Genomic DNA, 24,967 nt, shown 5'->3' with positions numbered 1-24,967 from the left:
AATAGACATTCTATTTTAAAGATGCGGAAAATAAATACAGACAAAGTTTCAGATATCCATTTGAAAAAATTTACCCATTTCAAAAGCTCCAATTTAAAACTTTAGTGAAATCATTTCCTTGCCAATAGTTATTTAAATCAAGTAGAAATAGTCAACGTACTAAAAAGTACTAACTGAGTCCTTGGAGAGGGACGGCATATAAGTCCAATTAATAAAATAATAAAATAAAATAAATATTTTAGAGGAACTAATCTCTCTATATGTTTACACCTGAATATTTTCCTGGTGGATTACAACTCAATAATTCCTCTCAAAAGCAGATCGTATTAAAAACTATATAGCACTATCATGAATGTGTCATATGATTATCTACAGTATAACATTTTCACAAAACAAAAATGTATAGGCTGAAAGAGTGACTTTATCAGGTCATGCTTTATTAGTCAAATATAAAGCTATTAAGATTTTTCACATCCTATTTATACATTATTTATAGAGCAAATAAGTAAAGAGATACCCTTTCTTTTGAGCAGCCATGAACCTTTTCCATTGAGAGCTTCTTATAAACAAGATTTACCCATTTTAATATTTAAAAATCAGCTTACAGAAGGTCTAAACTGGACTTTTGCAGATAAAGCTGTCTTGTATATTGTTCTGCCGGCGTGTTTCAACCGCCCGTAATTACAGGGTAATTAGTCCAGGAAGACACACACCACACGATAAAAGGAAAACCCAAAAGTTTTTATAAACAGAAAAACAGAAACAGCTCTCTTTTTAAATGTCAAAGAGATTTTCTGGTACACACAAGGCATAGGTTAAATGCAATCCAATTGCTCACCCAATAACTGGGAAATTGAGTCCAATCCTAAAGTCCAGAGAGTCCACACACAATCTTGAACAGCACAAAAACCACGACCTTGACGAAACAAGCAGATAAACTGCCATGAGGCTAAAACACCAAGTTGCACTTTTATCTGTAGCACTAATTACAGCAGCCCCACCCAACCACAGGTGGCCTCATTTTCTCTTGTAATAATCCTTCAGTTGTTATATCCTATGCATCACTCTACGCATGCGTGGATGTGTCATTAATTCTTGTTCAGAATCCAGGGATGATACAGATGACTGATCTCCTCCTGGGCAGTCTGCCAAACTCCCCTCTTCCCTGTCACTCACGCTTCCTTGGTCAGAGGAGGCTTTGTCGGCAGATTCCATCGGGAGCAAAATAGGCCTGCGGCATGTGGATGTCTCCCCCACATCCATCTGCACATTCCTTGGGGCAGGAGCTGGGCCAGAGCTAACCACAACATATATACTCTTCTCTTTCTCGAAGCCCACATATCATCAGCAAAGTCACCAGAAACTACAGCTTCTGAATTTAACCAACCTGATAACAGGAATCCCTAAGTACTAATTTATTTAAAGTTACTGCATTGACAACCTGTCTTCCTTCTGGAGTGCAAATTATCCGAGTGGGTTCTCCATTCATTCTAATCCAACAACATTAAGCTGTGAAATTGATTGGACTCATGTTTTTAGCAATTATGAACAATCATCCATCCTTTGGAGTCTCTCCAGGGAAACAATTTGTGAAGCCCCCGAAACCTAGAGTCACTATCAGAAAGGGCAATTTTGGTATATTTCTATAATTCAAGCCCTGATGCCTTCAATTGCTCTTCCTGATTACTGTGATTTATTTGAGGTTTATATCTTGTAACAGGAGCATGAATCAAGTACAGGAAGACCAGATGATGAATGGATGGAAACATTTATGGCTCTCCCTTCTTCTGAAGCATCAGATAATTTAAAGAGCTGGGAAGATTTCTGCCTTGCTACTTCACAGTCTAGTTTGAAAAGAAGGCAAAGTACTAATACAGTGGTACCTCTACGTACGAACGCCTCTGTTAGTACAGGGTACATGTGTGTTAGGGTTTGCCATTGTAAACTACATATTGTACACTTGTACCAAACTTGTACTGTCACTTTAAATGTTACAGTTGCTACTGTAAAACTGTACTGTAACTTAAAGGGTTAACTTGTACTTGAAGAGTTAATATTCAAGGCTGTTTCATCACTTCCTCATTGAAGCTATAAAAGCTCATTATTTTGCTCGGTCATTTCCTTTACTTTTGCCTGAGATGGGGGAGTTGTCTTTCTCAGCTCCGTGCTTGTATTAGCTTCGAGCTTTATCTATGTTGTGTTTAAGCTTCGTGCTTGTATAAGCTTTGTGCTTTTATCAATATTGTATTTTGCTTTGTGCTCTAATCTTGTAATTGCTCAGTGCGTATTATTCTGTATTTGCTTTGTGCTTATTCTGGATTGTTTATATTTTGTTTATATGTAAATGATACTTATTTAACTATGTCTGTGTCTTGGCTTTATCACACATCCACGTTCTGTTAAAATTCTCTGCTTGGTATTGTCGAAGGTTTAATAGCCTAGCTAACTGAGACAAGCCAACAGCCTCTACTTACAAACTTTTCTAGATAAGAACCTGGTGTTCAATTTTTTTTGCCTCTTCTCAAGAATCATTTTCCACTTACAAACCCGAGCCTCTGAAACTGTAACCAGAAAAGGCAGGGAGAAGCCTCTGTGGGGCCTCTCTAGGAATCTCCTGGGAGGAAACAGGGCCAGAAAAGGCAGGGAGAAGCCTCTGTGGGGCTTCTCTAGGAATCTCCTGGGAGGAAACAGGGCCTCCACCCTCCCTGTGGTTTCCCCAATCGCACACATTATTTGCTTTTACATTGATCCCTATGGGAAAAGTCGCTTCTTCTTACAAACTTTTCTACTTAAGATTCTGGTCATGGAACGATTTAAGTTCTCAAGTAGAGGTACCACTGTATATCCATACAAATTACCCAAGTGAGGGGGTCTCTGATGTGAAGACAATTAGACTGCACATGATAAGGGATATTGGACAAAAATGATGAATGAACAGCATATATACAAGCCTTTTTCATTCAGGGAGGGATACCTTTGTAGATATTCATACATATTTATACATTTAGAACAAAGTTCTGAAGGTTTATAATATTGTAGCAGGCAACCGAACCCATAGACCTGAGAAAGTTGATAGGTTACAACAGTGATGGTGAACCTTTTTTTCCTCAGGTGCCGAAAGAGCTTGCGCGTGGGTTATTGCGCATGCGCGAGTGCCCACATCCATAATTCAATGCCCAGGGAGGGTGAAAACAGTTACCCCCATCCCCCGGAGGCTTTCTGGAGGCCATAAATAGCCTATTTCCCAACTTCTGGTGGGCCCAGTAGGTTCGTGTTTCACCCTCCTCAGGCTCCATTGGCTTCCGTGGAGCAGGGGGAGGGTAAAAACGCCCTCCCCCATCCTTCCGGAGGTTCTCTGGAAGCCAAAAAGGCCCTCCCAGAGTCTCTGTGTGAACCCAAAATCAGTTGGTTGGTACACACACGCCTGTTGGAGCTGAGCTAGGGCAACGGGTCGTGTGCTAACAGATATGGCTCTGTGTGCCACCTATGGTACCCGTGCCATAGGTTCGCCATCACTGGGTTAGAAGCAGGGATGGGCAGTATGGCAGGATGGGGTAGAACACAATTCCACCGACGGAAATGAAGATGCAGATGCATGCGCAGCTCCAGTTGATCGGCTGCTGTCATTTTCTGGATTACTGGTCTCGGCTGAGCTCTCCTTTTTTCAAGTTTCAAGTTTCAAATTTTATTGGATTTATATGCTGCCCCTCTCCGAAAACTCGGGGCGGCTAACAGCAATCATAGACAGTATACAATAATAATCCAATACTAAAAGCAAATTAAAACCCCTTAATATACAAAACCAAACACACATACAAACATACCATGCATACCATTGTAACGGCCTAGGGGGAGAAGAAATCTTAATTCCCCCATGCCTGGCAGCAGAGGTGGGTTTTAAGTAGCTTACGAAAGGCAAGGAGGGTGGGGGCAATTCTAATCTCTGGGGGGAGTTGGTTCCAGAGGGCCGGGGCCGCCCCAGAGAAGGCTCTTCCCCTGGGTCCCGCCAAGCGACATTGTTTAGTTGACGGGACCCGGAGAAGACCCACTCTGTGGGACCTAACTGGTCGCTGGGATTCGTACTTAGCATCACATACATAATCAAACTAAGCATGATATTCTTTGTTGGGTTGTTTACGTAGATAAACGTTCCCCTCGCACATACAGTACATGCTAGTCGTTCTCGGCTCTAGGGGGCGGTACTCATCTTCATTTCTAAGCCAAAGAGCCAGCACTGTCCGAAGACATCTTTGTGGTCATGTGGATGGCATTCCCTGCTGCTGCGTCTGCGCTCCTTGCTTTTTTACTCTTTCCTTCTTCCTGGCCTCAGATGAGCTTCCCTCTCTCTTGCTGGCTCCCCTCCAGCCTCACGCGGCCATCTCCTGCCCGAGGTGTAAGCAGAAGACGTGGGCAGAAGCAGCGCTGGCAGCATTTATGCTTCTGGCAGCACCCATTCGCCTAGCTACCCAGCCTGAGGTGGGGGGGGCGACTCGGGAAGGAGAGCACGGGAAACACGAAGCAAATTGTCACCCCAGCAAGTGACAATGGTAAAGTTGTAAGTCGAGGACTTAACAGTTCACTTGAACAATGATGATAGTTCAAACCACTGCCACCTGATCACATGGCCAGCAAGCCATCCCTACCCAGTGACATGACCATTAAGCCACACCCACAAAATAAGCCATACCCACAGTGTAGCAGTAAAATTTTTGGCTGCCCATTACTGGTTAGAAGGTCCCTGCATATTCAAACCCATGGTTTAGAGCAGTGATTTTCAACCTTTTTTGAGCTGCGGCACATTTTTTACATATACAAAATCATGGGGCACATTGAGCGGGGGGGAGTGGGTGGGGGCTAAAAAAAGTTTGGACAAAAAAATTCTCTCTCTCTCTCTTCCTCCCTTTCGCTCTATTTCTCTCCCTCTTTCTTTCTCTTCCTTCCTTCCTCTCTCTCTCCATCCCTCTTCCTTTCTTCCTCTCTTTTTTGCTCTTTCTATCTCTCCCTCCTTCCCTGCCTCTCTTTCTCTCTCTCTCTCTCTTGCTTTCTTTCTCTCTTTCTCTTTCTCTCTTGCTTGCTTGCTTTCTCTCTCTCTTTCTCTCTCTCTCTTACTTTCTTTCTCTCTCTCTCTCTCTTGCTGAGCTTCGCGGCACACCTGACCATGTCTCGCGGCACACTAGTGTGCCACGGCACACTGGTTGAAAAACACTGGTTTAGAGGAATGGACTTGATAATTTCCACTGCTACCATTTATTCTCAGTTGGGGCTCCATTCCCTAAACCTGGTATGTGTGAGTGTCAGCATTTTCTCAATCTATAGCCTTTATGGTAATAACAAGATAATTCTATGAAAAACCAATAATCTCAGTAATGCAAACTCCTGGCCAAGAAATACTGACAATATGATTGAGCTCTTTCTTCCACCCTCAGCAGAGATAAATAAAATACAATTTTATCCAAAAAGAATAACAAAATAACAATTTTAACGTCAAATACTAAAAATGCAGGTATCCAATGCTGAAAAAAACAACTGCTACTGCACAGCTGCTGGCAACTTGAGTAAAATGATCTCAAGGAAAATCCAATGCTCCCAACAAGTTAGAAGATGGTGCTGATTTAATCTGTAACATTAGGAAATAGTTTCTCATTAATATTATTGATTACAAGAAGATCCTGCAGAGAAAAATAAAGCTTCTGGAACCCAATATGAAATACCAATAAAAATAACTCCCTGCCTGCAGAGAAAAATATGGAAAATTTGACTTAGCATCACATACATAATCAAACTAAGCATGATATTCTTTGTTGGGTTGTTTACGTAGATAAACGTTCCCCTCGCACATACAGTACAAGCTAGTCGTTCCTGGCTCTCGGGGGCGGTACTCATCTTCATTTCTAAGCCAAAGAGCCAGCACTGTCCGAAGACATCTTTGTGGTCATGTGGATGGCGTGACTAAACATCAAAGAAACATGGAATGCTGTTACCCTGTTTTTCTACTTGGATTTTTTACGTGCTTTCAAGCTGCTAAGTTGGCAGAAGCTGGGGCAAGTAACAGGAGCTCACTCCATTATATGGCGCTAGGGATTCAAACCACCAAACTGCCGACCTTTCTGATCGACAAGCTCAGTGTCCTAGCTTACTGAGCCACCTTGCTTACTTATTTCTACTCAAATTATTATTATTATTATTATTATTATTATTATTATTATTATTATTATTATTAATTAGATTTGTATGCCGTCCCTCTCCGTAGACTCGGGGCGGCTCACAGCATACAATAAAACAATTCATGACAAATCTAATAAATTTTAAAAACATTTAAAACCCCCATTATTAAACCAGACATACACACAGACATACCATACGAGTCTTCGGAGAGGGGCGGCATGCAAATCTAAATAATAAATAATTAATAAATAAATAATTGTATAGGCCCGGGGGAGGGGGGGAATGCCTCAATTCCCCCATGCCTAAGGCAGAGGTGAGTTTTAAGGAGTTTATGGAAGGCAAGGAGGGTGGGGGCAGTTCTAATCTCCGGAGGGAGCTGGTTCCAGAGAGTCGGGGCCGCCACAGAGAAGGCTCTTCCCCTGGGACCCGCCAGAGGACGCCAACTCTGTGGGACCTAATCGGTTGCTGGGATTCGTGCGGCAGAAGGCGGTCCCGGAGATAGAAGACTTCTTCAAAGCAAATTGAACCATCCTCTGCTTCAAAGTTCCCAGACTTTCCCAAGAGCTTACAAACTTCAGAGATTGTTGGGAAAATGGAAGCCAACTCCCAGGTTGCTCACCTAACCTTTTTTCCAGGTTTTACTGATTTCTGCTCTTGGCTTTTCAATTAGAGTTTTTATAACTCTCTGGCAGAGGGATGGGCATATTTGTGTACAAGCTCTTCTGTCCTAAGAAATGTACTGGGAATGCCTCTTCTACAACCCGTATGAAGGGCTGTCAACTTATAAGGAAATGCCATTCACTGCAGGCGTGTTTGGCTCAGTGCTTCCAATAATAACCTGTGGTCAGGGATTTATCAAAATTCTTGATTCTGGGGAAGTTTGTAAAACGTATAAGTGAATATACTTACAAGGTAAGTATAAGGTGAGTATAAGTAAGTATAAGGAGTCTAAGGAGAAGGGCAGCATAAAAATTGAATAAATAAATAAATAAATAAATCTGCTATAAATATCTGTGCTCAACACACAGACTTATTGAGGATGCCTGATTTTTATGCCTTGCTAGTTCACGTTGAACATCCATTGTTGAATACTCCAGGGATTAACTGAACAGGAATAACTGTTTAATTCTAAAGTATTAAACAGATTTGAGCACACATTTCAGAACTTATTTGGATGCTTTGTAGGTAATCTACTCTGAATTAGGGGTGAGTTATACAATGATGGGCTCCTATGGGTATGGTCAGGTACGCAGAACTGGTAGAAAACTTTTGGTCATGTATGCAGAACCGGTAGAAAAATGTTGAATTTTTCCCCTTCTGGGCTCTGGGTATGTTTTTCCTATCGCAATAAATGAGGTTGAATGTGTATAATTTAAGAAGAGCTCTGTGTGTGTCTGTACATTCACATACAGTTTATATAGTAGATAATGTATATTTTTGTGTGCCTGTGTGTAATATGTATGTACACATATGGCATATATATACATACATAGAAACATAGAAGTCTGACGGCAGAAAAAGACCTCATGGTCCATCTAGTCTGCCCTTATACTATTTTCTGTATTTTATCTTAGGATGGATATATGTTTACCCCGGGCATGTTTAAATTTAGTTACTTGGATTTATCTACCACGTCTGCTGGAAGTTTGTTCCAAGGATCTGCTACTCTTTCAGTAAAATAATATTTTCTCATGTTGCTTCTGATCTTTCCCCCAACTAACTTCAGATTGTGTCCCCTTGTTCTTGTGTTCACTTTCCTATTACAAACACTTCCCTCCTGAACCTTATTTAACCCTTTAACACATTTAAATGCTTCGATCATGTCCCCCCTTTTCCTTCTGTCCTCCAGACTATACAGATTGAGTTCATTAAGTTTTTCCTGATATGTTTTATGCTTGAGACCTTCCACCATTCTTGTAGCCCGTCTTTGGACCCGTTCAATTTTGTCAATATCTTTTTGTAGGTGAGGTCTCCAGATCTGAACACTGTATTCCAAATGTGGTCTCACTAGCACTCTATATAGCGGGATCATAATCTCCCTTAATTAAATAGTATATTTTGGATGTTCAGTAATAGTAAATAGATAGGGAAATTGTATCTCCTTGAGGCAAGGAGAAGCCAGGCACCCTAACCCTTACCCAAACCCTTGATGTGAGTGAGGTCAAGTTGGCCACCTTTAAGCCGGAGAGGGGCGGCATATAAATTTGATTAATAAATAAATAATAAATAAATGACCTTTAAGCCACCCCCAGTCACATGATCGTCAAGCCATTTCCACCTGATCACATGACCGGCAAGCCACACCCACAAAATAATCCACGCCCACAGCGTGGTAGTAAAACGTTTTTCAGCCTTCGCTGGCTATACTACAAAATTTTAAAATACATATTCATTGCACATACACAAATACATGTCAGATGAATTCTGGCACATGGAATAACTTACCAGCCGGTGCTGTTCCTGTCTTTGGTGCCGGAAGTAGACTCCTGCGGGCAATTGGTGTGCTGTTTGACGCCTGCAGCGAAGTTCTACTGACCCCCTTAAGTGCTTCTTTAGATGGTTCAGCTGCCTTAAGAATGATTTGCTCTTCATTTCCAAGGCTTGAATCTGCAGGAAACCAAAAACATCCCAATTAGAACTGCATTAAAAATAGATGTGCGCCTTGTGCAGAGAAAGGCTAACCTTATTAATGTCACTGGCAAATCAAAAAGTCTTGTTATTTTAAATGATGGAGAATTGAGTCAGTTGGGCTGTGTAAATTTTAAATCCTGTTTTTTTTTTAAAAAAATATACCATTTTAAAAGGAAGAATGCTGCTTGCAAAAAGAAAGTAGAAACTGACAGCATTTACTTGTCAAACTTTTGTAATCTGTTCTGCTCTATCGCAGAGTATTGCAAGCATAGGACGAAAACTTAGAACATCCAGATGAGAGTGAATTGGGAAGTCTTAATATTTATTAAAATTTGTATAACACCAGGAATTCTGTGCAGTTCACCAAAAACAGAGAACAATAAAAAAATAGAGAATCTTTTAACTTAAAACCATAACTGAACTCAGGATTACAGTCGTAACTTAGAAGCCAAGTTATGAAAGAATGAAATTATGACTGTTTTTAAGTGGGTGTCACTTTTATTAAGCAAATCCATTCTCTCCACTGAGTGTTTTTGGGTCAAAAACCAGAACACCAGCAAAAAAAATCCCATTGTAAATTACATGCTGCAAATTATATGCTGCAAATCTGACATAAAAGTGAGTTGGTGGGCCAAATGCCCCAAAGATAGCCATGCGACTTTGTGTGTATGTGTGTGTGTGTGAATTAACAGAGGAATAAAATCAAACTCATGTGAAGTGTTAATACCACTTTACAATGCCTTGTAAGGACACAATTGGAATACTGCATTATATCGGGACAATATAAAAAAGAAGTTGAGACTTTAGAAAGAGTACAGAGAAAAGCAGCAACAACAAAAACCATATAAATAACAGTTGATGAAATTGGGTATGTCTACTTTAATTAAAAGAAGGACCATGGAGAGACATCTGTCCGTCCATAACCCGGGGGGGAGGGGAGCGAATTATTGACCCCCTTAGAGAGGGTCCGCAACATGGGCGTCCTCCTCGATCCACATCTTACATTAGAGAAACATCTTTCAGCTGTGGTGAGGGGGGTGTTTGCCCAGGTTCGCCTGGTGCACCAGTTGCGGCCCTATCTGGACCGGGACTGACTGTTCACAGTCACTCGTGCCCTCATCACCTCGAGGTTCGACTACTGTAATGCTCTCTACATGGGGCTACCTTTGAAGAGTGTTCGGAAACTTCAGATTGTGCAGAATGCAGCTGCGAGAGCAATCATGGGCTTCCCTAGGTATGCCCATGTTACACCAACACTCCGCAGTCTGCATTGGTTGCCGATCAGTTTCCGGTCACAATTCAAAGTGTTGGTTATGACCTATAAAGCCCTTCATGGCATCGGACCAGAATATCTCTGGGACCGCCTTCTGCCGCACGAATCCCAGCGACCGGTTAGGTCCCAAAGAGTGGGCCTTCTCCGGGTTCCGTTGACTAAACAATGCTGTTTGGCAAGACCCAGGGGAAGAGCCTTCTCTGTGGCGGCCCCGATCCTCTGGAACCAGCTCTCCCCGGAGATTAGAATTGCCCCCACCCTCCTTTCCTTTTATAAACTCCTTAAAACCCACCTCTGCCATCAGGCATGGGGGAACTGAGACATCTCCCCTGGGCCTATACAGTTTATGCATGGTATGTTTTTGCTTTTTAATAAGGGATTTTTAGTGACTTTTAAATTATTAGATTTGTTGTACATTGTTTTATTGTTGTTGTAAGCTGCCCCGAGTCTACGGAGAGGGGCGGCATACAAATCTAATAAATAATGATGATGATGATGATGATGATGATGATGATAGCAGTGTTGCAATATTTCAAGGACTGTCACAAAGAAGAGGGAGTCAATCTATTCTCCAAAGAATCTGAAGGTAGGACAAGAAGCAATGGATAAAAACTAATCAAGGAGAGAAGCAACTTAGAACTAAGGATATATTTTTTTAAAAAAAAACTACATTACCCAGAAATGGACTTTAATCACAGAGGGAAGATGACAATTTAGTGATCTCCAAAGGTTTGGACTAGATCTCCTATGATCGATGGCCATGGGGATAATGGGAGCTGTACCAGGGAGTGTACAAACTTGCTTGCCTTTGTATTTCACAAAGTTTACAGCTTCCTTTAAAAAGAAACCACGCGAATCTTAACTGAAAACAGAGCATCTAATATCTATGTACATTCCTGAAAACACACTTGACCTTTAACCAATTACATTAAAAATTGAAAACAAAAGGCATCCAACTATGTTCAAAGCAGAAGCAAAATCACAAGCTAATGAGTCAGGAAGAAGGAGTAAATCTTTTTAATATTTAACGATCATATTTTATTGCAGGATGATAATTATGCACCCATGAATTAGCAGCCAATAATTAAACCTGGTCCTCTTAAGTTACAACTGAGATTTTATAACTGTCTTGTTATTTACCTACCTCCACTAAGATTAAAACAGCACAACAGTCATTTATCCCAGGAAAGTGGGTATTTCTCTTTCTGTCTCTCTCTGTTTTGCACCTTAGGCCTCAAACAGACAGGTTGTGTAGCTTTTTTTCAGGCTCCAAATAGGTTTCTTGGAACAAATACAGAGTTCCCTGACAGCTCTTCAAATAATTTGGCCCCAGGTTTCCTATCTAGTCCTAGATAATAGTAGGGGATTTAATTTACTGTGCATGAATATAGCAGTACCGGCTTCCAAAAGTTTTTTTTTTAAACCCTAAATCCTACTATGGATTATCTTTACAAGGCCAACCTGTCCTGCTGTTCAAATGAGCAATTTGCATCTATGCCTCAATTTCTACAATCAAAATATTAGCTTTGGTGATGATTGAGGTTCCTCAATGAGGCATTGGCAACCATCCATGGAAATTTGGTTGGTTGCTTTCCTTCTGTGGTTGACAATTAGGGCTCCCCAGAGTAGATGGCAGATTAAATTCTTTTATGAGGGCCTTCAAAGCTATAGTCCATACATACCCCTCATTAGAGCCTTTCTTGCTTCAGTTGAAACCATTAGCTTCAACTTCAACCACAACAACAACTTCAGCTTCAACCACAACAACACAACCACAACAACACCTACAAAAAGATATTGACAAAATTGAACGGGTCCAAAGAATGGTGGAAGGTCTTAAGCATAAAACGTATCAGGAAAGACTTAATGAACTCAATCTGTATAGTCTGGAGGACAGAAGGAAAAGGGGGGACATGATTGAAACATTTAAATATGTTAAAGGGTTAAATAAGGTTCAGGAGGGAAGTGTTTTTAATAGGAAAGTGAACACAAGAACAAGGGGACACAATTTGAAGTTAGTTGGGGGAAAGATCAAAAGCAACATGAGAAAATATTATTTTCTTGGAACAAACTTCCAGCAGACAAACTTCCAGCAGATATGGTTGGTAAATCCACAGTAACTGAATTTAAACATGCCTGGGATAAACATATATCAATTGTAAGATAAAATACAGGAAATAGTATAAGGGCAGACTAGATGGACCATGAGGTCTTTTTCTGCCGTCAGTCTTCTATGTTTCTATGTTTCTATCTAAGTATTGCCCACAAGATCATATGCTGCAATGTTCTGCCTATCAACGACTACTTCAGCTTCAACCACAACAACACAAGAGCACACAACAGATACAAGCTTAATATTAACCACTCCAAATTTGACTGTAAAAATATGACTTTAGTAATTGAGTTGTCAAAGCATGGAACTCATTACCGGATTCCGTCGTATCGTCCCCTAACCCCCAACAATTTACCCTTAAACTATCCACGGTTGACCTCTCCAGATTCCTAAGAGGTCAGTAAGGAGCGTGTATAAGTGCACTAGAGTGCCTTCCGTCCACTGTCCTATTGTCTCTCCTGTATCTCATATATCGTATCTACTATTCTTCTATTCTATCCTTCTCATACTTTTCTACAATATTATTCTATACTCTTATTGATATATATTTATTCCTATATTTTCACTTCTACTCTTTCTCTAATATATCTTACTTGAGTATATCCTCTACAACCTTCATTGTGTATTACTGTATGTTGGAATAAATAAGTAAGTAAGTAAGTAAGTAAGTAAGTAAGTAAGTAAGTAAGTAAGTAAGTAAGTAAGTAGTGGATATTGCTCTTGTGTAATTGTGCAGGACCTTGCTTAGACATAATATTTCTCTCTCTTTCAGACTGTTGTTTTGATAAGTGATACTCCTTATATAAATGCAAGAGACAAAAGCAGTGGGCAGAAAACAGCGAGAGAAATGAAACAAAGAAGGTAGTAGAGTTTTGTCCTTCTGCCAACTGAGAGGCGACATTCAGCAACGTTTGTCTCTACATGACAGTTTCTGTATGTCATCACCTGTTTCATCTTCGACAGGTTCCCCACAGAAATCTTAAACTATTTTAAGGCATTGCTTGAACACTAAGTTTGTTTGGACAGTTTTACCTACAGGGTTTTGTTGTTGTTTTTACTTGTTTTTTCTCTGTCCGATATTTTTAAATGTTCAGTTACTGTAGAAGTTGCCTTTAAGAATAAAATGTTCTCCTTAAAAATTAAAGATACAGAAGACTCAGAATATAATCAGACATGGAACAAATTTTATGAATAGATAGGGAGACAAGAGGTAGAAATCAGAGAAAGTAAGATTGTGAATGTTAATACTTGTTAGTCTGGAAAACAAAGAAGTATAAAACTATAACTATAGTAAGGGATAAAAATGCAAATGTGCCAATGTAAGACAAAATCTAGTTCAAGTGTTTTTTTTGGTTAGGCTATTAAAATTACTGTTATTGTATTACAGTGATACCTTGTCTTACAAACTTAATTGGTTCCAGGACGAGGTTCTTAAGGTGAAAAGTTTGTAAGACAAAACAATGTTTCGCATAGGAATCAATGGAAAAGCGATGAATGCGTGCAGGCCCAAAATTCACCCCTTTTGCCAGCCAAAGCGCCAGTTTTTGCACTGCTGGGATTCCCCTGAAGCTCCCCTCCATGGGAAACCCCACCTCCGGACTTCTGTTGCCAGCAAAGTGCTCATTTTTGCAATGCTGGGAATTCCCATGCTGGGATTCCCCTGCAGCATCACAAAAATATGGAAGTCCGGAGGTGGTGTTTTTGCAATGCTGGGAATTCCCATGCTGGGATTCCCCTGCAGCATCACAAAAATATGGAAGTCCGGAGGTGGTGTTTCCCATGGAGGGGAGCCTCAGGGGAATCCCAGCAGCGCAAAAACGGGTGCTTCGCTGGCAACGGAAGTCTGGAGGTGGGGCATCCCAGCGGCGGTGGTGGGTTTGTAAGATGAAAATAGTTTGTAAGAAGAGGCAAAAAAATCTTAAACCCCGGGTTTGTATTTCGAAAAGTTTGTATGACGAGGCATTTGTAAGACAAGGTATCACTGTATTCTTATTGTTATTATCTTGTGTGTTAAGATTCATTATCAAACTTTCTTTGGTTATATTCTACCTGTAAAGGTTATCTTGACAAGGCACTGTTTTTCAAAAATGTTTATGAATAAAAGACTAACAATAGACTAACAATCCTAGGCCTAGAAAGCCTAGAACTACGACGCCTAAAACACGATCTGAGTATTGCCCACAAGATCATATGCTGCAATATCTTACCAGTCAATGACTACTTCAGCTTCAACCGCAATAACACAAGAGCACACAACAGATTCAAACTTAATACGAACCGCGCCAAACTTGACTGTAAAAAATATGATTTCAACAATCGAGTTATCGAAGCTTGGAACTTATTACCGGACTCAATTGTGTCAACCCCTAACCCCCAACACTTCTCCCTTAGACTCTCCACGATTGACCTCTCCAGGTTCCTAAGAGGCCAGTAAGGGGCGTACATAAGTGCACTGGTGTGCCTTTCGTCCCCTGTCCAATTGTCTTTCCTTTCTTTCACCTATCTTATATATTCTCTTCCTTTCATATATCCTCTCCTCTAAGTTCACCTTCACCCTCTTTTATATTATGTCTATTTTCTTCCTATGTATTTATGTATTGGACAAACAAACAAATAAATAAATAAAATTAAAATTAAAAAAAGAATAAAATGTTCTGTGATTATTTGCCAAGTAGAACGTGTCAGATACTTTTACTGAAATCACCTAACTCTTGAGTCCCATTTTATTAGTGTAAATTTATTATAGAGAGAACATTTCAATTTACAAAATCGGCTTCCTTCCAAATCAGAATTCATTCTATTTGAAGTGTGAGGTGTCAAGGGAAGTTACGTCAACTCCTCCGAGTCTTCTGACAAGACTCTTTAGTTACTTAAAAGAAGAGAATATTTTCAAACTGTTTCATGCAAAACAGAAAAAAAAATAGCAACTTTTGATAAACAACATACTGGTAAGTTTGAGTAATTAATGTTTATTGTGAGAAGAAAAAGAAGGCTGGCTGAAATATGACCTACTTATTTACCAAGAAAGAATATATTAGAAGATGCCCATTTAAATGTAATCCGATGAAACTATTAATGTATGCACTTAGGTCTTTTTATATATCAAAAACAGACTGAGACCAAATGTTCTTTGGGGGGGATCAAAGAACTGGAAAATATTTTATTTCTTAACCGAATAAAGCAATATCGAACTGTTGAGGGAAATGTTGAATTGCATAAAGGATCGCAATGATTGTTAAAAAAAAAAGATTATAAAGGGAACAAAAATCTTGTGATATTGAACCTAGTCCTAAAGTAGAAAAGTAGAAATAGACTCGGTGAATAGAGCAAATTTTATTTATTTATTAGATTTGTATGCCGCCCCTTTCCGTAGACTCGGGGCGGCTCACAACATAATAAAACAATTCATAACAAATCTAATAATTTACAATTTAAAATTTAAAGTAGTTAAGAAAACCCCATTTTTAAGCAGACATACCTACAAACATACCATACATAAATTATATAGGCCCGGGGGAGATATCCCAATTCCCCCATGCCTGACGACAAAGGTGGGTTTTGAGGAGTTTACAAAAGGCAAGGAGGGTAGGGGTGGTTCTAATCTCTGGGGGGAGCTGGTTCCAGAGAGTCGGGGCCGCCACAGAGAAGGCTCTTCCCCTGGGGCCCGCTAACCGACATTGTTTAGTTGACGGGACCCGGAGAAGGCCAACTCTGTGGGACCTAATTGGTCGCTGGGATTCGTGCAGCAGAAGGCGGTCTCGGAGATATTCTGGTCCGATGCCATGAACGGCTTTATAGGTCATAACCAACACGTTGAATTGTGACCGGAAATTGATCGGCAACCAATGCAGACTGTGGAGTGTTGGTGTAACATAGGCATTTTTGGGAAAGCCCATGATTGCTCTCGCAGCTGCATTCTGCACGATCTGAAGTTTCCGAACACTTTTCAGAGGTAGCCCCATGTAGAGAGCGTTACAGTAGTCGAGCCTCGAGGTGATGAGGGCATGAGTGACTGTGAGCAGTGAGTCCCGGTCCAGATAGGGCCGCAACTGGTGCACCAGGCGAACCTGGGCAAACGCCCCCCTCGCCACAGCTGAAAGATGATTCTCTAATGTGAGCTGTGGATCGAGGAGGACGCCCAAGTTGCGGACCCTCTCTGAGGGGGTCAATAATCCCCCCCCAGGGTGATGGATGGACAGATGGAATTGTCCTTGGGAGGCAAAACCCACAGCCACTCCGTCTTATCTGGGTTTAAATTAAATTACTTTACATCAAGTCAGGCTGATCAATCTTGGTACTGTTTATAATGCCCAACAGGAACTTCCCAATGTTTTGGGCACATAATATTCAAAATTTGTACCATAAGATTTTTTAAGACCACACATTCGGGGGCTTAATCTGGATCCCCTCCAAACAAAGCAGGAGTACTACCACCGAGCAAGCCTGTCTCTGGGTGAGGAAACTTTTTATCTTTTCCAGAATAATTAATAATTTACATTGACTCCAATCCTAGATATTTCATTTATTTACCATCTGTTCCCAATGGACCCTGAGCAAGACAACATACTGCTAAATAAAAAAGGAGAAAACAAATCCTTTTATCCTAAAAGAAACTGCACTCAACTGTGGCTCGACTTGATTTATTTATTACCGTCCTTGGATTTCTCTTGCCGACCTTCTCCGTAGAGTCAGGGCAGCTTACACAAAGGAGAACAATACAAAAAGACATATAAGAAACCCATTTGTTAAAACTAATCTAAATTTTGTCTAAAACGCCAGTTATTCAAAAATAATCCTTCACATTCATTCCACTTACTCTTGTATATATATACACAAAAATATGTAACCCTTCCCTGGTACAGAGCTGAAGGGATTGGATACTGTAACCTAGAGGATAATTCTCTGCCTTACAAGGCAAAGGTTGCAGGTTCAAGTCCCAGTGGGTATGGCTAGCTGATGAGGCCAAAATAAGGCCGGAATAGATCTATCCTAGTCTCCCTTAATTTTCAAATTCAGCAAAAAAACATGTGACACATACAGATAGAATTGTCAGCTATCAATAAAATTAACTGCCTTGGAAATGGTCCTGGGTTGGGCCGAGAGGCAAAAAAGGAGCTGTGATGTTCCTTCAATACACCAGGGTGATTCGACACAAAAATATGTAACCCTTCCCTGGTGCAGAGCTGAAGGGATTGGATACTGTAGCCTAGAGGTTAATTATCTGCCTTACAAGGCAAAGGTTGCAGGTTCAGGTCTCAGTGAGGGTATGGCTAGCTGATGAGGCCAAAATAAGGCCGAAATAGATCTATCCTAGTCTCCCTTAATTTTCAAATTCAGCAAAAAACATGTGACACATACAGATAGAATTGTCAGCTATTTGACCCGTCGCTGGGAGCTGAATTTTTTAAATTAAGGGAGACTAGGATAGCACTATTTCGGCCTTGTTCTAGCCTCATCAGCTAGCCATACCCTTACTGGGATTTCATACTGCAGCTTCTGCCTTGTAAGGCAGAGAATTAACCTCTAGGCCACAGGATCTGATCCCTTCAGCTTTGTACCAGGGAGGGTCTATATGTTTTTTTTCTGTCGGATCATCCTGGTATATTGAAAGAGCATCACAGCTTCCTTTCTGCCTCTCGGCCCAACCCAGGGCCATGTCCAAGGCAGTTAATTTGTTCATAGCCAACAAAGTACCCGTATATGTGAGTTGGAGAAGAGCATTTGACTGGAGAAATTATGTGTTGATTGGAGAAAAGTTTTCATTTGGAATACTGCTATCTCTTCATTTTATTACTGAAAACTCTGCTTTCCAGTTAATATTGTTACTGCTGAGTGGGGTAATTATGTCACAATACCATGCATAAACAGTGGCAGCTTAGGAATTTTATTTGGGTGGGATTGTTAATACCCAATATTTCCTCTCCTGTCTTCCTGAGTAATGTATATTTGGGCAAGAATAATACATTCGGGAAAGTTTAAGATCTGCTAGAGGTGCAATAATTCTTATTAGCAAATTTGTGATGGAACAAGCAATAATTCAAAAGGATATTTTTAATATTGGTGATTAAAAGTTTAATGAATGCCGTGTTACGATCCTACCAAGAATTTCTCAATTATATTACCTAGAGGTTTTGTACACTTTTTACTTTGTTTATAGATCATTTAATTATGGCTCGAGACTTTAATATTTAATGTTTCTATTCCACATCAGGTTGCAATTCTATCACACATAAGCAATAGTTGGAAAGTATTGCTTATATATTACAATTTGTTTTGGTGATTATAAGATAATCCACCCTCTAAGGCAATTTTTAAGTTCTTTGCGGAAATACTATACTTTTTTTCCCTCCTATTTCTATATCATAACTGTTATTCTCTAGATTATTTTCTTATATCTCAATGTGAAATTGAATGGATTAATAAATATAACATGTGTTATTGCTATATTTGGGGAACCCCTTGTAACACCACTTCTTACAAAACTGAGTACAATTCAATTTTATCAAAATAGTTTCTAAATATAGCATTATTAAAAGTTTTTATAAAACATATTTCTTCTTATAGATACTTTATGAAATTATTGGCTGGTTGGTTGGTATGCATTTAAGGGAAGCAGGTGTCACAGTATTGTTTGTAAGTCATGGAAAAATCAAAACTAAAACACTAAACAAGAAAACCTGGAAAAAAATAAAGCTCCATGTAGGTACTGAATACAATTCAATCAGGACAGCAGTGTTTGACTATTCAGATGGTCAAATATGCAGGAAAATATGTATGAGCCACTTTGGCATTGTGGTTAAAGGTACTGGGAATCTGGGATAGAAACCAGGAGACCGTGAATTATAGTTTCACTTTAGGCAAAGAACCAGCTGAGTGAGTTTGGATCAGTCACTCTTTCTCAGGCCTAGGAAGGAAGAAAAGCCACTTCTGAAAATCATGTTGTTCCTGTTACAATGTTCTTCCTGTCAATGACTACTTCAGCTTCAACCACAACAACACACAAGCATACAACAGATACAAATTTAAAGTAAACGGCTCTAAACTCGACTGCAGGAAATACGACTTTAGTAACCGAGTAGTTGATGCATGGAACTCACTACCAGACTCTATATTATCACCTAATTCCCAAAACTTTACCCTTAGATTATCCACTGTTGACCTCTTCCGATTCCCAAGAATTCAGTAAGGGGCATACATAAGTGCACCAGAGTGCCTTCCGTCCCCTGTCCTAATATTTCTATTTTACTAGTATCATGTATATAAATATTATATCTTTGTACCGTATACCACTAATACGTATGTGACAAAACAAACAAACACATAAACAAATAAATAAATGTTGCTAAGGAAAAAAGCACAGGGATGTTTGCAGAACTCAAAACTTCCTCAAAAGAGCAGCATTTTTAAATTAAATTTATTTATCAGATTGATTTACTACATTTGTACTTATAAGCATAGCAAAATGTTCCTCCAAAATCATCAGGGGTGGTTCTTAACATTTCGTAGCTGCCGATGAAGAAATTTCATATTGTTATTTTGAATTTAGAATGGAGAAAGGAAGTCACAGAATATCCCTCCACCCGAAGAATAGTTGTGGATTCTTTTGGCAGCCATGGATAAAGGGGGGTGGGGGTCTTGAATGCACATGGATCATTTCATTCTGCCCGCGGTTAATATAAATGACTGATTTCTCGGAGTCAGAGGTCAGATTGTGTGATTATTGCAAAGAGACATGCAATTGCAAGCAAACACCTGCGCAACATCCACGAGTTCTGCTAAGCATACAGATGAAGCCTCTGTAAGTGATATTTGCTGCTTACAAAAATAAGAATCCCTTCCAGTTTATTTTGTGGAACCCATTCATCCCAACATAGGAATGAACATGGGAATTAAATGCATAAAACACCTAGATTAAAACTATTACCCCAATAGAGAACTTTGCAAGATTTTCTATTATAATTAAACAAATATACAGTGATACCTCTTCTTAATTTGTTCCGTGACCAGGTTCTTAAGTAGAAAAGTTTGTAAGAAGAAGCAATTTTCCCCATAGGAATCAATGTAAAAGCAAATAATGCATGCAACCCTATCTCAAAAGTCACCCCTTTTGCCTTGCGCCTCTGGGAATCCCTGCCTCTAGATTTCTGTTGCCAGCCGAAGCACTGGGATTCCTCTGAGGGTCCCCTCGCTGGGAAACCCCACATCCGGACTTCTGTTGTCAGCCAAGCATGGGGATTTCCCTGAGGCTCCCCTCGCTGGGAAACCCCACCTCCGGACTTCTGTTGTCAGCCAAGCATGGGGATTTCCCTGAGGCTCCCCTCGCTGGGAAACCCCACCTCCGGACTTCTGTTGTCAGTCGAAGTGCTGGGATTCCCCTGAAGCTCCCCTCACTGGGAAACCCCACCTCCGGACTTCTGTTGTCAGCCGAAGCGCGGGAATTCCCCTGAGGCTCCCCTCACTGGGATTCAAAGCAGCACCGGCAAAAATGAAGGTTTTCTATTCTTGTAGTTGTGCTTTTCAGGGTACACTGAGAGCATATGCACTCATGACAAATTCCTTGTATGTCCTATCACACTTGGGCAATAAAGAATTATATTCTATTCTATTCTCCAGGGAAGCCTCTGGAGCCTGGGGAGGGCAAAATATGAGCCTTCTGGGCCCACCAGAAGTTGAGAAACAGCCCATTTCTGGCCTCTACAGGGCCTCCGAGGGAAAAAAGGTTCACCATCACTGATCTAGGTGCTATTTTAGCATTTAATACTGCTGGGAGGAGAAGCAAGTATCCTTATTTTTCCTTATACCTTTTGTTGTGGTTAGCTCTGGCCCAGCTCCTGCCCCAAGGACTGTGGATGTAGGGGAGACATCCACATGCTGCAGGCCTGTTTTGCCCCTGGTGGAATCTGATGATGAAGGCTCCTCTGACCAAGAAGACATGAGTGACAGGGAGGAAGAGAGTGGGGCAGACAGCTCAGAAGGAGATCAATTATCTAGCTCCTCCTTGGATTCAGAACAAGAGTTAATGATACAGCCACACATGCGGAGAGCGATGCATAGGCAACAACAACTGAGAGATTATTATCAAAGAAAATGAGGCCACCTGTGGTTGGGTGGGGCTATGATAATTAGTGAGGCTGCTATAAATAGCAGCCTGTGGGTTTGGCCATTGTGGAGGATTATCTGATTGTTGTGTTTCATGACTGCTTTACTGACTTTAACTTTTGGTGTGCTGATTTTTCCCCGCTTTGAAACTAAACCAGAGCAAAGTGTGTTTCACTTTGTGAAAGAAGAAGGACTGTGAATTGCCTCACAGCTGCAAGCTAAGTATCACAGAACTGATAAGGGACTTGTACAAATTACCAGTTTGTTTGGAGACAAGTGCTCTTTGCTATACCAAAAGAGGGCTTAGGTTAAGTGATTTTTCATTATAAAGAACATTGTTTTGAATTTTCAAACGTATGTGTGTCTGAACTTTGTACCTGTGAATTTTTGGGAGGATTCTACCAGAGAGCCCGACAGAACAATACCTGAGGCACAAGTCATATGACAAGGCTTTATGGAAATGTAGTTTATCGGCACTAAGTATACATTTTTGTTCCAGTTCTCTAAGAAATAATGGCTATCATTCAAGTTTGCTGGCAAAAGAACAAATGTTTATGAGTTGTCACAAACCGCTCAGGTATTTGGTAAATATAAATTATCTCATCCAATCCTCTCAGCTGGGACTTTTTATATTGTTGGACAAACCAGATTTTAAATTAAAAATCAAATGTACAAAATGATACATAAAAACAGACAAAGGGCAGAAGTAACTTTTGTTGGCATTTGACAGTCCTGGGCAAATTCCAAATTTTTTACATATGGCGATTCTCTAATATACTATACATCAACCGCCATCTGCCAGCATGGCAAAACGCCTACTTCTAAGCTACCGTTCCAATTTTATTAGGACAAACACATCAATGCAAAGATTAGAAGCCGTATCTATCTCGTTTGAGGTTTTTTATAAGAAGTTTTTATTTTATTTTATAAGCATTATCTGTAACTTGAAGAGTTTCTCCTGTTGACAAGAGACCCTCAATTAGAGCTACATAATAATAATAATAATAATAATAATAATAATAATAATAATAAATAATAATAATAATAATAATAATAATTTATTGGATTTGTATGTCGCCCCTCTCCGTAGACTCGGGGCGGCTAACAACATAATTATTGCAAAGAAAGGCATCCTGTTGTAAGCCGCCCCGAGTCTACAGAGAGGGGCAGCATACAAATCAAATAAATAATAATAATAATAATCCACAGATCTGTATTACTTATATTTTTCTACAATTTAAGCTGGGCATTTACTCTGAAAACATGCATGGGTAGTTGTAGTTAAAAAGAAAAAACACCCAAATTTTGACATCATCCCTGAAGAAACCTTCAATACATTCTAGTTACCTGCTTGTTTGCAGAATTAACTAGGGATCCTTAGCATGCTCTCTACAAGGGGCTACCTTTGAAGAACGTTTGGAGACTTCAGGTGGTGCAAAATGCAGCCACGTGACTCGCAAGCTGTCCTGGGACTTCCAAGATACATCCATGTCTCTCCAGCACTCCATGAGCTGCATTAGCTGCTGATTGGTCTCCGAACGCAATCCCAAGTGTTGGTTATGACCTATAAAGCTCTACATGGCATCGGACCAGACTACTTACGGGACCGTCTACTGCCTCATGTATCCCAGGGTCCGGTCAGGTCCCACACAGTTGGCCTTCTCCAGGTCCCGTCAGCTAGACAATGCCGCTTGACAGAGCCTGGGGGAAGAGCCTTCTCTGTGGCGGCCCTGGGCCTCTGGAATCAACTCCCTCCAGAGATTCGTACCGTCCCCACTCTCTCCGCCTTTCGTAAGACCTTAAAGACCCATCTTTGCCAACAGAGTTTGCCATTAAGTTTAACATCTAGCCCTGGCCGGTGAATGAATCTATATGTATGACAGGATGAATGTGAAAGTTTAGTTTTAAGAAATTGTGATTTTAGAGTTATTTTAGATTTAGATTTGTACATGTTTTTTGGTACTTGTTTTTGTGGTGGGCTGCCCTGAGTCTCAGGAAAAGGGCAGCATAGAAATCCAATCCAATCCAATCCAATCCAATCCATCCATCCTTCCATCCACACATACATCCATACATACCAATGAAGTGCTGCAAATTTTTTTACTACCACACTGTGGGCTTGGCTTCTTTTGCGGGTATGGTTTACTGGCCATGTGACCAGGTGGGAGTGGCTTGATGATCATGTGACTGGGGCTGGCTTAAAGGTCATGTGACTGGCTTAAAGGTGGCCAACTTGACATCACTCATGTCAAGGGTTTGGGTTAGGGTTAGGGTGACTGGTCTCTCCTCGCCTCAAAGAGATACAATTTCCCTATCTATTTACTATTACTGAACATCCAAAATATACTATTTAATTCTATGTATATATGACACATGTGTACATACATATTACACACAGGCACACAAAAATATACATTATCTACTATATAAACTGTATGTGTTTGTACACACACACACACACACACCTCTTCTAAAATTATACACATTCAATCTGATTTACTGCGATAGAAACAACATATCCAGAGCCCAAAGGACAAAAAAGAAAAAAAAATATCACAATTTTTCTATCGGTTCTGCGTACCTGACCATATCCATAGGAGCCCATCACATATACATGTTTCAAGTTTAAGTTTTATTGGATTTATATGCCGCCCCTCTCCGAAAACTCGGGGCGGCTAACAGCAATCATAAACAACAATCCAATACTAAAAGCGAATTAAAAACCCCTTAATATACAAAACCAAATATACATACAAACATACCATGCATACAATTGTAACGGCCCAGGGGGAGAAGAAGTCTTAATTCCCCCATGCCTGGTGGCAGAGGTGGGTTTTAAGTAGCTTACGAAAGGCAAGGAGGGTGGGGGCTATTCTAATCTCTGGGGGGAGTTGGTTCCAGAGGGCCGGGGCCGCCACAGAGAAGGCTCTTCCCCTGGGTCCCGCCAAGCGGCATTGTTTAGTTGACGGGACCCGGAGAAGACCCACTCTGTGGGACCTAACTGGCCGCTGGGATTCATGTGGCAGAATGCGGCAGAAGGCGGTCCCTGAGGTAATCTGGTCCGGTGCCATGAAGAGCTTTATAGGTCATAACCAACACTTTGAATTGTGACCGGAAATTGATCGGCAACCAATGCAGACTGTGGAGTGTTGGTGTGACATGGGCATATTTAGAGGAGCCCATGATTGCTCTCGCAGCTGCATTCTGCATGATCTGAAGTTTCCGAATGCTTTTCAAAGGTAGCCCCATGTAGAGAGCGTTACAGTAGTCGAGCCACGAGGTGATGAGGGCATGAGTGACTGTGAGCAGTGACTCCCGGTCCAAATAGGGCTGCAACTGGTGCACCAGGCGAACCTGGGCGAACGCCCCCCTCACCACAGCTGAAAGATGTTTCTCTAATGTGAGCTGTGGATCGAGGAGGACGCCCAAGTTGCGAACCCTCTCTGAGGGGGTCAATGATTCTCCCCCCAGGGTAATGGACAGACAGATGGAATTGTCCTTGGGAGGCAGGACCCACAGCCACTCCGTCTTGTCTGGGTTGAGCTTGAGTTTGTTGACACCCATCCAGGCCCCAACAGCTTCCAGGCACCGGCACATCACTTCCACTGCTTCGCTGACTGGACATGGGGTGGAGATGTATAGCTGGGTATCATCGGCGTATTGATGATACCTCACCCCACGCCCTC

The 24,967-nt window shown here is 40.8% G+C and overlaps 1 protein-coding gene across 3 annotated transcripts in view; it reads right to left on the bottom strand.

Annotated features, from left to right (window-relative positions):
* MTUS2 (microtubule associated scaffold protein 2) overlaps positions 1 to 24,967 on the bottom strand; it is a 375,450-nt gene that overhangs the window by 106,589 nt on the left and 243,894 nt on the right. For all 3 annotated transcript variants that reach the window (XM_070749864.1, XM_070749865.1, XM_070749866.1), the window contains one exon: positions 8,611 to 8,772. In XM_070749864.1, coding sequence (XP_070605965.1) covers positions 8,611 to 8,772 — 162 coding nt within the window. The remainder of the gene's footprint in view (positions 1 to 8,610; positions 8,773 to 24,967) is intronic.

The sequence above is a fragment of the Erythrolamprus reginae genome, chromosome 4, assembly GCF_031021105.1.
Source record: "Erythrolamprus reginae isolate rEryReg1 chromosome 4, rEryReg1.hap1, whole genome shotgun sequence".
In the NCBI taxonomy this organism is placed as follows: Eukaryota; Metazoa; Chordata; class Lepidosauria; order Squamata; family Dipsadidae; genus Erythrolamprus; species Erythrolamprus reginae.
The sequence above is the reverse complement of the archived record's forward strand: the minus strand, read 5'-3'. Positions and strand labels throughout refer to the sequence as shown.